Raw genomic sequence first — 16419 nt, forward strand, 5'->3', positions numbered from 1 at the left:
CGATTCCAGTCAGGGCACATGCCCAGGTTGCGGTCTCGATCCCCAGTAGGGGGCATGCAGGAGGCAGCTGATCAATGATTTTCTCTCATTACTGATGTTTCTATCCCCACACCCCCACTCTCTCCTTTCCTCTCTCTGAAATAAAATAACAACAATAACAAAGAACAAGCAAACAAAAACACACACTCCTTTTTGTGGCTTCCCATGCCATTTGGAAAGAAGTTAAAGTTCCTTCCCAGGGTTTTAAATGCCCTCCCTCTGTCCCTTGCCTTCCTCTATGAACTCATTGCTCACACTTTCCCTGCTCACTCAATTTCCTCCAGCCCCTCAGCCTTCTGCCTTTTCCTTGCCGAGTCTGCTCCCTCCTCAGGGGTTTTGCACTCACTTTTCCTTTGGCCTAGGGTGCTCTTTTCCCAAATTTTTGCTTGGCTGGCTCCTCCTAGTCATTTATTCCCCCCAAAAGCATCATCTCAGGGAGACCTCCACTGGCCACTCCAGCTGGGAACACCCTGTCCCCACAGGTACGCTGTATCAAAAGACTGTGCCTTCTCTTTGAAAGATCTCAACACTTCGTAAGCCACTACTTTTCTTGTTTATTGTCTGTCTTCCCCCCATTAAATGTAAGTTCCTGACATCAAAGACGTTATTCATTGTGTTTCCTCAGAACATGGGTTCCTGGCATGTTAGTAGGAGCTGAATAAGTGTTGTTGAACAAATGCACGGATGGGTTTGGGTCATCTTCCCTGCTTATTTCTTGGTCCTTTGTACCAACCATCCCCTTGGCCCCCCAGAACTTGCCCACTTGTGCCACCTCCTTGGGATGAAGGCAAGGGACCTTTCTATCACATGCAAGTTATCAAGGCTTATCAGGTGATCAGAGTTCAAAATGGTTTAGTTTTTACATTCTAATACGCTGGAATGCCTTGCTCTCCTTCTAGTTAACAACTGTGCCTTGGTCATTGGGCCTTCTAGACTTCTCCCTCCCACATTGGATACACATTCTTCAGTGGTGACTCTGGTGGGTGGCTTTTCAGGAAGTATTTACAAGGGAAGTATTAGATTTTCCAGAAGACCTGGGTGGTAGACATATGAAGAACATGGCTTTGGGCAAGTTCATGAAATGCTCTGAGTCTCAGTGGCCCCATCTGGGCGACAATAATCATGGGTTGGATACCAATGGATAAGTATTTTTGGAGTCATGAGTGTTTATTGCATATGAAGGAGTTTGTAGAAGGCAAGGTTTACACACAAATGAGGGGTGGTGCTGATGGTGGAATTTCAGGCTGTGAAGAGGAGGAGGTGGCTAGAGCTAGCAAATGTCTTTCTATCTGCATGGAATACTCTGTGTTTCTGTCCGGTGAGTGATGATGTATGAGAACTTCCCAGTCTAGTTAAAAGCCTTTAAGTTTGCAGTGGATTTGATGGTCTCTTACACCTTGGATCTATCACTTACCTTCTTGTGCCCTCAGTGACACAGCTTCTGAGCAGGTCCTAAGAGGGGGTGTTAGCATCTAACGTGAATTCTTTCGCTGCTTGGCCTTGCCCTTGCCCTGGGCCCTCCAGTAACACGCCTGCCTCTATATTCTTGTCACCCAGAGAGAAAGAGGCACATCCAAAGCATAGGGGTACTGTGGGACAGAGATTATTTCCAGACTTTGAGATAAAGAACCTCATATTGTGCTCCCTCCTTGCATATTTCTAGGTAGTAGTGCCTGGCCCCCAAAACTTTGTTTTCATCATTCTGAGCATTTTTTTCTTTTAAGGAGTGAATATAGCTCTCTATTCGGCTTCCGGTTGCAGGGAAGTCAATCCCATCCAGAGTGCTGGTAAGATGGCCTGGCATCGATGCTGGGAGCTGAGGTTGACTCACTGAGGACCATGCTGTGTTGCTGTTGTACAGTAATGGGCGCCTTGGAGAATGGCATCTGAGGGTCTTCATTCTGTGCCTCACTTGTGAAATGGTTTCCTGCTCCTTGCTTTGTGTGTTGTTGGCATAAATGCAGAGTAGGGCGAAGTCTAAGGAGTGGGTGGGCAGGGGCAAAGGAGTTGGGAGATAGGAATGTAAGAATCATTACCAGAAACTGCCTATCTCCTGCATCATTGGACTCATTTTTGTTTGCCCAGCAGGTGGGAGAGGCAGTATGACTTCGTGTCACAGGTCCCCACTTCTGGGGGCCCACATGGGAATAAGGAGGGCCAAGAACAACCTCCTTAGGAGGAATGACATATTAACGTTAGTGATCACTACTGAGTATTTTAAAAATTCTGTGTTGTCATGGTGATGGGAGATTATTTCCAAACTTTGAGATAGAGAACCCCCTATTCTGCTCCCTCCTTGCATATTTCCAGGTAGGAGGGCCTGGCCCCCAAAACTTTGTTTTCGTCATTCTGAGCATTTTTTTCTTTTAAGGAGTGAATATAGCTCTCTATTCGGCTTCCGGCTGCAGGGGAGATTGCTGCCAAGATATGCGGCATGCAACTGAAATATGTTTTGTATTTTATGGACTTTGGCTCATCATGGAATTAAATAGCATTAATTACATGAATATAGAGCAGCAGGGCAGAAACTGTTCACTTCCTGATTTGCCCTGAAATTGAGAAGGAAAGGGAAGCGATGGAGGAAAAGGAGAGGGCGGGGCAGAGAGCCTCCTACTGGACATTCGGTAGCAGAAGTGCTGCCATTTGGCCCAAATGTGCCCCAAATCGCCTGCTCCCTCATGTATGCTGGGGTTACTGCCTTCTTTGCTTGAAGGCTCCGTGGGTTGGGAGGTGGGAAGCAGGTCAACCCTGAGGGGGACAGCAGTGGTAGGGATGGAGCCGGGGAGGCATTTCCAGCAGAGGGGTAACTGGGAGAGCTACCGAAGCCCAGGATCTGAGAGCAGTGGGCCCTCAGCTGGGTTCCCCCAACACCCTGCATTTAGCATCATTTCCAACCCTATTGCCTTTTTTATTTTTTTCAGTTAGAAAAGTCTGGTTAGAGATTTCACACCAGTCTAAGGAAGGGGCTTTCCATTTCTTCTTTTGCTAAGGATAGGAAATGAAATGGACCAGAACACCTTATCACGGGGTGCAAGTGAAGCCCTTTTGTGGGTGAGGAAGCTTCAGGGCGTGGACATCTCTTGCTGACTCTTCAGTCACCTGTCACTTGTAGAGGTCCCCAGAGGCTGGAAGAAGCAAAGGCACCTCTGGAACTTATCAGGATCTGGCTCAGTGAAATGGGCCACCACCCGAGCAGACAAAGTGTGCCCCATGCCAGCTGTCCTTATTGGGAGAGAGAAGGTGGGGCCAGGAGTGTGACTGAGCCCACACACCACATGAGCACCATGTTCTCTGAGGGCGGCTCTCCCAATGCACCTGTAGCTGTAGGCCACTAAGAAGCCAATTTAAGCAAAGATGCAGAGTCTCAAGAGAAACCTCAACACCAGTCCTTTGTTTTCCAGTAAATACCACCCCAAGGGGTCAGAGTCATTACCATTCCATGGCTCTGCCGCCAAAGCCACTGGGGAGCCCTCCCCACATCAGTGATAGCCTGTGCTCCATGGAGCCTGGAGCACTGTACTCTCATGTCTCCTAGACTTAACCCAAAACAAACTCAGTCATCTCTCCTCCCTCCTCACCCTATGTCTAGTAACACTATTTTACAGATGGGGAAACTGAGGAAAGAAGGGCAGCTTCTTAGTAGGACTGTGGCCTTAGGTAATCATCCCTGATACCTGTAGTGTCCTCACCACAGTGACTCAGAGAGGGGAGGCTTTTACGGATGCCTTCAGTTGACACGTCAATAGGTGTGAGCTAAGACCTCCCCACCTCCTCCTCTGACCGTGAAAGGAGAGGAGAGGACTTTTCTGAGAGAGAGGATTTATTTGGGTGATGCCCATGTGACTAATGCCAGGCCAACATAGGGGAGTGTGGGAGCTGGTGTCTGGGAGAGCTGTGGGGCCTCTATTCAGTGCACTTCACCCCAGGCCTCCTGCATGTGGTGGGGCTGCATGGAGCCATGCCTGCCCCAGTGGGTGCTGGACCAAACGCTTCTCTGTCCCCTTGGTCTCAGGGCACCAAAAGTAATGGCAAATGCTCCCTTTGCCCTATTCGGTGCTGTCCCTCCATTTCTGCACACCCAGAAGCCAGTGGGGCTCCTTAGAAGCCTGGCAGCCAGCCTCTCCTCCTGGACAGGACACTCCTCATGGGCTTGGCCAAGGGCTGGGGTTGGAGAGAGTGACCACACTGATGCCAAGTCTAGCGGGGGCGTCTGACCCCAAATTCGGAGCTGGCCTGTTTCTTTAAGTGAGACGCTGGAAAGAAGTTTATGATTCTGTCCTCCCAGCCCAGGCTGCTATTGAGAGTGCTGTGTTTTTAAAGCCTCACAGCCAGACTTGGAGTGAAGAGAGTCATTGCTTAGCGACTCCCCTACCCAGAGCTCAGCGCCTGGAATATAAAGGGCCGCCGTGGTGTAATAATAGAGTTCCATCGTGCGCTGCCTGGGCTCGCTGAGGCCCAGGCTCAGCTCTGCTGGGAACAGCAGACTTGGCGAGGGAAAGGTGGTTCTGCACCCTGGGGGGTTGCCCTCAAGGCCAGGGACAGGGAGGCCTGGGGGAGGGGACACCACAGAGGGGACCTCAGGGGTCCAGTGAAGGCCTAATCTCTGAATGGGGCTACTCACAGACTCACCCTCCTGCAAGCTGCTTCCAAAGGCTCTGTCCATGGTAATAACATTTCCCCAGCCCCAGTTAATAAACTGGGAAGTGAGGATTAAGAGCTCTGAGTAGCTGAGCTTGGTGCTGAGTTTCCCAGGGACCAGGCTGGTTGCCTGGTGGCGCCCAGACTCTCAGTCTGGCCCCCCATGGCTCCCTCTTCCCCATCCTTTAGGCCCTTTGCCAGCCCTACCCCCAACCACCAGTATCACTGTTCTTGTGCTCAAAAGACAGTAGTAGAAGCAAAGGAACAGTGAGCAGACGGTGCCCCAGCTGTGGTTGCATTCTGGTTTTCTGCTGGGTGATGGCCAAGCTGACCCCCTGAGTCCCCCACCTGCATGTGAGATTGTCCAGAGGCAGCACTGTGACCTCCTCTTGGGAGGACGGTTGCTGTGACTTGGTTTCCCCCACTAGTGGTCATGATGGGTTGTGCTATGACACCCACACCCTCGGACACTTTTCCTCTTATGGATGTGGCACTCATTTCTGAGACAGTGACAGGAAGTCAGGTGGCAGGTGAAGCAGCTGGCAGGGCTGCATGCCCATCATGGGCTTCAAACTGCTGCCAGTCGCACAACTGGACCGTAGATGCTACAGGTAAGTATCGTTCTCCTGAAAAAGAAATAAAAAGATAATTCATGGCTCCTACTGCTAGAAAACAAGAGTTTAAAATGAGAAAAGCAGACAGGAAAAAATACTGGTTATTTAATGATATTCTAAGTTTACAAATTACACATTGGAGTACGTCTAAAAAAGACACTTGTCCATTTTGCTAATTTAGATCCACGAATGCCTAGTGTTTCTTGGATGAAACAGAAATGTCGCCTGTGCTATGTCACCCCCACTATCCTCAGATGCACACACGTAGTGCCTCTCTAGGTCTGAACCTTGGGAAGGGTCACTGAGGAATATGACGGTTTCTCTGCCCAGTAGATCTCAGCATGGTTGTCTCCCACCTCTTTGCATTTGGTGACTTTCAGTCTGGCTTCGGGAACAAGGAGGGGGCTGTTGATACCTAACGGGGATTTTCCCTCTGGGGAGCCTGATGTACCGGGACCCAGCCCCCAGGAGCCCAGCGTCAGGACCATGTCCTGGCTCTGAACAGCAGCATGCTGGCTGCGCTTCTGCCTATGCTAGTTAGGGTGGTGCCGACTACTGTCTGTCACACACAAATCTACTGGTTCAGAGCCTTGTCCCAGTAATGGCTTACTTCTTGCCTGATGTGGATGTCCCTGGTTGGTGGGAAGGCCCTTCTGTCTTGAGGCCTCACCACCCCATAGGGCTGCAGAATCCTCTGCACCCAGCAGGTGAAAGGACCTGTAGAGAAGACACACCCAGGTTCGTATCTGTTTTGGTGTGGAAGTGTCACTGTGATGCTCTCTCACTATTCACATGGTCACACCTGGATGGTGTGGACATGTAGACTGTAGCTAGTGGCCAGCTCTTACAGACAACGTCACACCCACGGCTGCATGGATGGGGATGCACACATTTTTGATGGATACAGAGCTTCCTGTCCCTGGGCCTCACCTGTGCGAGATGAAATTACCTCTAGTGCAGCACTGTGGGGGAGACAAGGGAAGTGACTAGGTTCCTGGTCTGTAGGAGGGGCTGGCAGGTGGAGCTCTGCAGAGCTTTCAGTGACTAGAGATGATCTCAGTGGGCACAGTGGAGGGCCCTTGATCAGACCCTCAGTCCCTGGAGGGCAGGGAACTCTTCTCTGAGTTGGCATGTCTGTACCCTTTGCACCCACCTCAGAAATTGGTGGAATGAATGAATGCATGCTGACTTGTAGCAACTGTCCTCTGCATTGTCCAAGTTTCCCTCGATGCAATTTTGTCTTCAGGCCCAGCTCCTTCTCCTCAACAGGCCTGCACTGATTTCCTGTGCTGGTTGGGTGCTGGTTCCTGAAGTCTTATTTGTGGATTCAAGGTGACTTGTTATGAAATCCCAGCTGGTGGACCACTGCTGTCATTGTAAATCATGTATGAAATACGTTGTTTCTGTGAAGCATTTGCAGATATGCTTTACAACAGGGGTCCTCAAACTACGGCCCGCAGGCCACATGCGGCCCGCAGAAAACATTTATCCAGCCCGCCAGGTGTTTTTGCCGCCGCTGCCTGTTGCTTAGCAGCCGACTAGTTTTTTTTTTTTTTTTTTTAACTATAGTCCGGCCCTTCAACGGTCTGAGGGACAGTGAACTGGCCCCCTGTTTAAAAAGTTTGAGGACCCCTGCTTTACACGGACAAAATTGAATATTTGAAGTACTTATAAGGCCTGGATTAGAGCACGGTAAAACTAGCATTGCAGTTTGGTCCTGGTTTGAGCTAGGTGGCCCAGAACCAAGATTTAATTTGTACTTCAGCTAGGTGATCCCAGCTGCCATCTCATATACTCCACTGTGGAGTAGTCATTCATCATTCATTCACTCATTGTTCAATCCTTTATAGATTTATTCATCCATTTATTTATATGTTCCCAAACATTTATCACATACTTCCTGTGTATCGGGCTCTGGCTTGGGAATGGAGAGAATAGTGCTCAAAAATACATAATTTCTGACCTCCAGGAGCTTATGGGACAGCATTAATGTGCAAATACAACAGAGTTATAAAATGTGAGACTGGTGGGCACTGGTTCCTGCACTAACACATAGTAGGGCGATCCTAGACCTCTGCCTGGGTCAGAGTCCATCCGCATTTGAAGGATGAGTCCCTAGATGAGGGGGCTGGCTGGGGGGGGTAAGCCACCTGTGCAGAAGACACAGAGGCATCAACAGATGGAGAGCATCCCAGGAGACCTGCCAGCACAGCCCTTAAGGCAAATTCTGGGCAGACAGGGAACATTGTGTTTGGTTATGAAAGGTAGTAGACACACCCAAAACACACACCGAAAGCTCACCTGGAATAAAGCCTCACCATTTGCAAAATTCTAATTTATCTCTGTGAGCAGTGGGACTTGGAGATCTCTTTGGCATGCTTACTTCTTCCTGTGAAACAATAATCTATTAGCGAGGGCGTGGTGAGAGACACTACTCTTTTGGCTAGATGGCTGGATTTTTATGGGTTAGGATTCTTTCATTAACAGGTGTCAGAAAACTGAATCCACGTGGGCTTATGCAATGGGGGAAATTTGGCTCATGTCACTGGAAAGTATAAGCATAGAGCTGGCTTCAGTGCACATGATCTAGACATCTATATGACGTCACTGGGACTGGGACCCAGTGAGCTCTGTCCTCTGGCTCAGCCCTGTGCTCCTAGGTATGCTGGCTTCATTCTTTTCAAGCTCCTGTCCCCACCTCCCACCCCCATGGTTACAAGATGGGGCCTGTATTTTTCCAGCCCAACCACTCCAAAGTTTCATCCAATGGAAGAGCTGGGACTTTCCTTAGCACTTCCATCCAAAGTCTTGTTGCCTCACAGAGATTCTGATTTGTCCAGGCACCTATGCCTGAACCAATTAATGTGCCAGCCTGACTCCTGCTCTGTGCTGATTGGTGTGGGCCCAGGTCAGGTGTACACACATGGAGAAAGGGTAGAGTTAATACAGCTTTGGGGCTGAGAGAGTGTGAAGGGATGGATAAATGTATGGTAGCAAAAAACAAAAGATGTCCACTATCTCTAACAATGTCTTTTAAATTATTTTTTTTAATCATAACTGTATTAGTCAGGTTTCTCCAGAGAAGCAGAAATCTCTCTCCCTCTCTCTCTCTCTCTCTCTCTCTCTCTCTCTCTCTCTCTCTCTCACACACACACACACACACACACACACACACACACACACACACACGGTGGGGTGGGGGTGGGGGGAGAGATTTTAAAGAATTGGGTCATGCAATTATGGAGGCTTCAAGTCCAAAGTCTGCAGGGTGGGCCCGTGGACTGGACACTCAGAGGAGAGCTCAGGTTGTAGTTCAAGTCCAAGGCTGTCTGTAGGCAGAATCCCCTCTTGCTCAGGGGAGGCTGGACTTTGTTCTGTTCAATCTTCAACTGACTTGATGCCACTCACTTGCATTACAGGGGGGAGTCTGCTTCACCAATGCCCACCAGTTTAAATGTTAGTCTCATTCAAAACATTCTTACAGAGACATCCAGAATAATGTTTGACCACATATCTGGACACCATGGCTCAGCCAAGTTGATACATAAAATTAAACAACACAATGACTCACAGAGAGAAATACATTTATGTCACACTCAGTATGTACATATACACAGATGGCTGAGACAAAATCTCACTAAATTGTGCTTATCTTCAAGGACATGCTCTTATTTTTCTCTTCTATTTTATTTCATTTAAAAAGCATGTGTGGCCACCCAGTTGGTTTCTGGATTTGTCATGGGTTGTAGAGATGGTTTTTGAAACATCTTAGAATATGCTTTCCCAGCGTTCTATTGCTCCATAGTCAATGTCCTGAGGGTTAGCACTCTGTCCAGCGGGTCAGAGAAAGCGCTGTGGGCAAGTAAGGGAGACTTGGAGAGCTTCCAGAGTCCCCAAATGATCGTGTGTGACCTCAGCCAGGACTTGTACCTGCTCATGCCTCAGTTTCCTTATCTGTAAAGGAGGTATACTTAGGAATACCTCTTCAACCTACACCTGCTGTGAACAATAAAATCAGAACACCGTAATGTCTATGAAAACACCTTGTAAACTCCAAAGTAATTTTGTGAGGTAATTGCCAGTTTAAAATACTCTGTCATCACTTTCTTCTCTACCATCAGGGATCCGAGAGGGTGGTGCTATTTCATGAAAATTAGTTTGAGCTCTTCAAAACCTGCCACATAAAACAAAGACAGCTCCAATTTCTTTAATCAAAATGATGATCAGCTTCTAAAAATGAGTCCCTCTTCCCTGAGATCATGCAGAATTAAAATCTGATTTCAAAGAAGGGAAAATTGGAGTGTGTTTGGGTTTGATTCACAGTCACTGAGCTCCGCTGCTTTCTCACCACTTTCCCACGCTCCCTGATTCGGTGAGTCCTTTGGGGGCAATCTGGAGATGACTCGGTCCCATTGCTTGTCTTTAAGAACCAGGGTTGGGCTGAATGCTACCTCGAAGACTTTGTTTGAAAACCAGCTAATTGGGAGCTGGAGAGAGAGCTGGTGGGCAGAGTTGAGGGTTTCTTAGGGCGGGTCACCACTGTCGAGGATTGGTGTCCTGGAGTGGAAACCACCCTGGAAGCCCCAGCTTTGGTGAGATGGAGCAGCCTCAGGCAGCTGGGGCCTGGGCCTGGCCGCTCTGCTAGGGGGCCTGGAGCTGGGGTGGGAGGACGACTCGCAGGCTGGGTCATCCCCAGTGGGGACTCCAGTGAGGCAGGCTGGAGCCCACATCCTGGCCTGTTTCCTTCTCTTCCATTTCTCTGCTGTTTGTTTCCTAATCAGTCCCTTTCGTGGTGTATAAAATGAGCGGCTGCTTATTCCTTTCACACGTTATTGTTTTCTGCGCGTCCCCCACCCTTTCAGGCGCAGTGATTTCGGCATCAGATGAGGGCGGTAAGTGTTTGAGATGCATAACTGTGTCTCATTTCAGTGCCTAATAGAAGATGGAGAATGAGCCCTGGCACCTTTCTGCTCAGTAAATTCATAATTACAGGCTTCCCCGTCTCGCCTCTCACCAACCAGAGAATTGCTGATTGGCTTGTGGGTCTGTGAGTGTGTGTGTACAGTAAGGAGGGGCGTGGCAGGCACACTTTCTAGGGTGCTTGGCAGTTTCTGATATAGGGACTGCAAAAGTCCTCTCCTGAGGGTTGGTGTCGAGCCCTGACCTTCACCTGCTTCAGCTCTGGAATGAGGGCTCCTGGACCTGCTATAATTTGGGTGTCGGCAGCAATGTTCTGAGAGCTACCAGCCAGCAGAGCAGATGGCACCCAGAGGGCTGGCTCCTCCAAAGGCCAGGGAGCAGATGCCGAAGTAGGTTCAGATAAAGTCAGGAGAGAGGCCATGGGTTGTGGGAGGAGCACTAAACGGGGAGTCCAGGGACCTGAGCTTAAGCCCACCCCACCTTGAACTCACTATTCGACCTCTGGCAAGTCATTCATTTCTCTGGATCTCAACTTCCTTGTCTCTAATATCAGGGATTGGGGATCATTAAACTGGAATATCTCTTTCAGATAAAAAAAAATTTAGATTTTTCTCTGATGCTTGGATTTGTGCAGCAATTTGAGATGAACCATCCAGAACCCTCAGAACTCTAATTGAGATGGTACATAGACACCATGTCGATATCATAATCCTAATCCCTTTACTCTTATTTAAATCTCATCAACAATGATCATTTATTCACCACTTATGTTTGCCAGGTGTTTTCCAGTCACTGAGGCTTTTAGAGGTAGACAGCAGGGCCCACCTGATGGGTGTTACCTGCCAGGTTCTGCCCTGCGGGTCCCAGGGGCTTTACTTTTCACCTACAGAGCCGCCAGGGAGGTACTCCTGGCTGATGTCCTGGATTTCTGTGTTTGGGGATTTATCTGAAATAAAACGGGCTTCCAAGTACTCCGTATGCGGGGCCCTGGAATTGCATGTTGCTAGAAAGATGCAGTGATACAAACCTGGGTTTGAATTCAAACTCTGTCACTTGTTAGTCACATGCCTTTGCGGAGCTGAAGGTTCCTCACCTGAGAAGCAGATAAAATAGCATTGACTCCAGTGAAGAGCTGTGATGCTAAAGGAGGTGAGGTAGTCCATGTGCCAGCATGGGGCCTGGAGTGTGGCAAATGGTCCACAGGTAGTGACATTCTTCCTTGCTTCCAACCTCTCTTTCTGCCAGTCCTCGACCTTCCACTGTGTGCCAGGTGCTGGTCGGGGGCCATGGGCATACTAGTGAGCAAGGGAGGCCCTCCCTGCCCTCAGGGAGCCCACAGCTCTCAGCTCCAAACTCAGTTCCTTCTGCAGAGTCTAAATGGAGAGGAGTGTGGAGTCTCCTTTTTGGGGGCCTTTGCTCTTTCCTTGAAGTGTCTTTACTTAATAACATGCACTTCAGCCTCAGCCTTGCACGGATTCCCAAGAAAGCTCGGGGCTCTCTCTCTCCAGCCCTGTTTCTCTCTGATTCTCAGGAATCGGGTTCTCCAGACAGACCCTTCCTGGTGTACATCCTGTTTGATAGGCTATGCTGGCCCCTTTCCAGGGCGGCCTTTCCCTTCCAGCTCTGCATGTCCTCTCCAAGTTCATGGCTCAGCCCCAATGCCACCCCCTCCCCAAGGCCTCCTACAGCCTTCTCATGCTCCCCCACCCCACATTAGAAGTCACTTTCTTCATGCAAACTGCCAAAGTGCTCTGTGTTCTGCCACTTAGCTCTTCACCATCTGAGTAACTCTGGTTCCTGTGGTGGTTGCCCGGTCCAGCCTCAGCTGTCCTTGGATTCCATGGTGTCTGGCATGTCTCACAGGTGCCCTGAGCAAGCATTTTCCGCATGGAGGGATGAATGAAGGCCTTCGACATGCAGGAATGCTGTCAGTTGTGGGGTACACCGTCTTCCAGAATCCTCTTCTGTTACTTCCTTGGGAAGACCTGTGTTTTCATTGGGATTTGAGCTTACAATGTCATGCCTTCTTCTTTCTTCTCTGCCTTCTTCTTTCTTCTCTTGGTTTCCATCTAACCCAGCCGTGGGCAAACTACGGCCCGCGGGCCAGATCCGGCCCGTTTGAAATGAATAAAAGTATTGAAAAAAAAGACCGTACCCTTTTATGTAATGATGTTTACTTTGAATTTATATTAGTTCACACAAACACTCCACCCATGCTTTTGTTCTGGCCTTCCGGTCCAGTTTAAGAACCCATTGTGGCCCTCGAGTCAAAAAGTTTGCCCACCCCTGCTCTAACCTCATGCTCTTTCTTTGCTGGAGGGGTTTCAGTTGCTCAACAGTTAACCTCTTCCTGTGACCTGTTTTTGAGATGTTCGGGTGTGAACAACACAAATTCCACAAACTGAGACACCTCCCAAATACGATGGTAGGCCGTTCCTGCCCTGATTTCGCCCCAACTGTAAGGAATATGAAGCTGTCCTCTGGGCTCACATGCAGAAAGCATCTCGGGTAGGCATCAACGAGACCAGTAGGATGGACCGCTGTCTTGTCCAATGGGGAGTTATTTATTTATATCCCTTCCGACCACTTCTTAAAGCATTTGTTTACTCCCTTTTGTGAGAACCTTTCAGAGGAGGGCCCACTGTGGGAGGCGGCTAAGGTTTGCCTCATTAAAAGGACACTGAGGCTCAGAGCCGGGCAGTGTATCCAGACGACCTGGCTACTGCCGCAGTGAGAAGGGCTTTTTATTTGGGCTTATGCACCGTCCATCCAGCAGGTTGTGTGTGTGTGTGTGGGGGGGGGCGGGGAGGGGACGGGGAAGCACGAGCAACTTCCCCTGCAGTAGGTGCAGACCTGGAGGGCCAGGTGGCAATGGACAGTGTTGTTTGAACTATTGTGCTGTGTACAAACAGGAAGCAGGGGACATCCCCATCTGCGTCTGGCTAACCTGAGATGGTTTGCTCGTGAAGATGAGAATCTGCCATGGGCTTGTGCAGCCGGGTTTTGAATCTACCTCTACCACGTTTAGCTCCGCCAGTTACAGAACTTTCCCAGGCTATAAAGTGGGAATAACAATACCACTAACCTCAGAGGTCTCCGAGTCAGGGTCCTGGCAAGCAACAGTACATGCAAACTCACTCGCTCGAACAAAGATGAATACCGGGGCTCTTGGCAAAAGTGTGGCTCTTAGGAGGCAGGACAGTGGTAGGGGTGGAAATTGTGAGGCCCCTATAGGACCAAACAGGGGTGGGCAGCAGGTGGTTCTCCGAACCTGGAGATAGAGTCTGGGTGGAGAGGCTGACCAGGGCACTGTGTGTGACTTGTGGACAAGGGTCACGGCCAGTGCATGCAGCCCACCTCCGCTCCCTGTCCTCTCCCCCTTCCTCCAGCCTTCTGCCCATGCTCCCTGCTGGCTGCACCTCGCCAGGCCCAAGGGCAAGGAGCCCGCGGTTGGACCTCCATGCAGATCAGCCTCTGGGTGCAGAGAAGTGTGGAGAGAGGATCTGGAGGGGCAGATGGAAGATCCCAGCACTGAGAGTTTTGTTAACTTGCAGTTTAAGATTAAGATTTATCTCTGGAAGGCGCTGGACCAGCGGGTCCAGCGACCCCTTTGGGGGTCGAACGACCCTTTCACAGGGGTCGCCTAAGACCATCGGAAAACACATATATAATTACATATTGTTTTTGTGATTAATCACTATGCTTTAATTATGTTCAATTTGTAACAATGAAAATACATCCTGCATATCAGATATTTACATTATGATTCATAACAGTAGCAAAATTACAGTTATGAAGTAGCAACGAAAATAATTTTATGGTTGGGGGTCACCACAACATGAGGAACTGTATTAAAGGGTCGCGGCATTAGGAGGGTTGAGAACCACTGTGCTGGACAGTTTTGGTACAGTCAGGCACTCGGCAGTCAATGGCCGTTCATCATTTTCATCGCTATTGTCATTGTTAGCATCACTATTATTTTTACTATTATTGTTACTGAAATGCCCTCCTGTGGCTGTTGTCACCAGGTCTGGCTGTCCCACAGCCATGGTAACCATGTCCCTTGGCCGCTAGCTTCTTTCAGTACAGTTCTCTGTTTCAGCGTGAGCAGAGTACGTTGGGGATCCCCCTGGCAAGCTATGGAATGAAGCTGAGTTGCTGTCATTGTCATCCAGCATCACACCTTTCCTTTTCTTCACAGGGACCCTCCACTCCTGAGTCCTGGCCCGCCCAGGAGGACGCTTCGCCAGTGCTACTGTGTCACGGGGACCCGCGTCTGAACTGAGAGCCATGCCCTGGAGCTGGACTTGCCTGCTGTCCCATCTCCTGATGGTGGGGATGGGCTCCTCCACTCTGCTGCCCCGGCAGCCACCCCCGCCACCCCAGAAGCGGTCTTTTGTGACATTTCGCGGGGAGCCAGCGGAGGGCTTCAACCACCTGGTGGTGGACAGGAGGACAGGGCACATTTACCTGGGGGCCGTCAACCGGATCTATAAGCTCTCCAGTGACCTGAAGGTCTTGGTGACCCACCAGACAGGGCCGGACGAGGACAACCCCAATTGTTACCCGCCCCGCATCGTCCAGACATGCAATGAGCCGCTGACCACCACCAACAATGTGAACAAGATGCTCCTGATCGACTACAAGGAGAACAGGCTGATTGCGTGCGGGAGCCTGTATCAAGGCATCTGTAAGCTCCTGCGGCTGGAGGACCTCTTCAAGCTGGGGGAGCCGTTCCACAAGAAGGAGCATTACCTGTCGGGGGTCAACGAGAGCGGCTCTGTCTTTGGTGTGATCGTCTCCTACAGCAACCTGGACGACAAGCTCTTCATCGCCACGGCAGTGGACGGGAAGCCAGAGTATTTCCCCACCATCTCCAGCCGGAAGTTGACTAAGAACTCAGAAGCGGACGGCATGTTCGCGTATGTCTTCCACGATGAGTTTGTGGCCTCGATGATTAAGATCCCTTCGGACACCTTCACCGTCATCCCGGACTTCGACATCTACTACGTCTATGGCTTCAGCAGTGGCAACTTTGTCTACTTTTTGACCCTTCAGCCTGAGATGGTGTCTCCCCCGGGCTCCACCACAAAGGAGCAGGTTTATACATCCAAGCTCGTGAGGCTCTGCAAGGAGGACACCGCCTTCAACTCCTACGTGGAGGTGCCCATCGGCTGTGAGCGCAGCGGCGTGGAGTACCGCTTGCTTCAGGCTGCCTACCTGTCCAAAGCCGGCGCCGTGCTCGCCCAGACCCTCGGAGTCCGTCCAGAGGACGACCTCCTCTTCACTGTCTTCTCCAAGGGCCAGAAGAGGAAGATGAAATCCCTGGATGAGTCGGCCCTTTGCATCTTCATCTTGAAGCAGATCAATGACCGCATTAAGGAGAGGCTTCAGTCCTGCTACCGGGGCGAGGGCACGCTGGACCTGGCCTGGCTCAAGGTGAAGGACATCCCCTGCAGCAGCGCGGTGAGTCAAGGGAGGGCCTGGGGGCTGGGATGATGCGGTGTGGAGGGAGGACCCTAGCCTATGGCCTTTGAAGGTATGAATCGTCCAGGCCATTTTGCAGATGGGACAAGTATATCCCATCTCTGGGTCTCACTGGACTCAGATCCCCACCAGCTCACACCTGCTGTGACTATGCAACTGAGCTTATAAAAGTCAGAGCTGGAGTGAAAATGTAGATTTCCTATCAGGGCACTTTTCTCTCCTGGATATTGGAGGGAGTGCTAAGGATAGGCAGGGATTATGGTACATGTCACATGCAGCAGGCATGGTTGAAGGCCAGTTATCATGTACTGTAGGACAAAGTGTGTGCCCGCTTTCTTACCAACCATGCCAGTGAATCACTTTCCTTGGAGCTGAGAATAAACCATTACTGGGAGCAATGGGTCAGTCATTCTGCATTTGGGATGGATGGGGAATTTGAGGGGTGCTATGGTCTCAGCCCCTGGCATATCTTTAGAAAATGAACAATGAGAGCAGAGTAGGGTGAGAGTCCAGTGAACATAAAGGGGAAGGCAGGACTTGCTGAGAAAACTATTTGTTAACTGTCTTCAGTGCCCACAGCTCCACAAAGGAGACTCGCTACAAAGTCAGGGGGCAGCCCAGGAAGAGCTCCGAGTGACAGTTGTGCTGGGGGAACTGGAGGAAGGGGGAAGGGAGAGTTGGTGTAGGAGGCCATCCTGGGGCCTGAGGGCCTGAGGGACAG

At 50.2% G+C, this 16419-nt stretch overlaps 1 protein-coding gene across 2 annotated transcripts in view; it reads left to right on the top strand.

The window, feature by feature from the left end:
• The window catches only part of PLXNA4 (plexin A4), a 411874-nt gene that overhangs the window by 50886 nt on the left and 344569 nt on the right, over window positions 1-16419 (top strand). For both annotated transcript variants that reach the window (XM_036328657.1, XM_036328658.1), the window contains exon 2: window positions 14413-15677. In XM_036328657.1, the coding sequence (XP_036184550.1) occupies window positions 14502-15677 (1176 nt within the window). In that variant the 5' untranslated portion in view covers window positions 14413-14501. The remainder of the gene's footprint in view (window positions 1-14412; window positions 15678-16419) is intronic.

The sequence above is a fragment of the Myotis myotis genome, unplaced genomic scaffold, assembly GCF_014108235.1.
Source record: "Myotis myotis isolate mMyoMyo1 unplaced genomic scaffold, mMyoMyo1.p scaffold_m19_p_11, whole genome shotgun sequence".
Lineage (NCBI taxonomy): Eukaryota > Metazoa > Chordata > Mammalia > Chiroptera > Vespertilionidae > Myotis > Myotis myotis.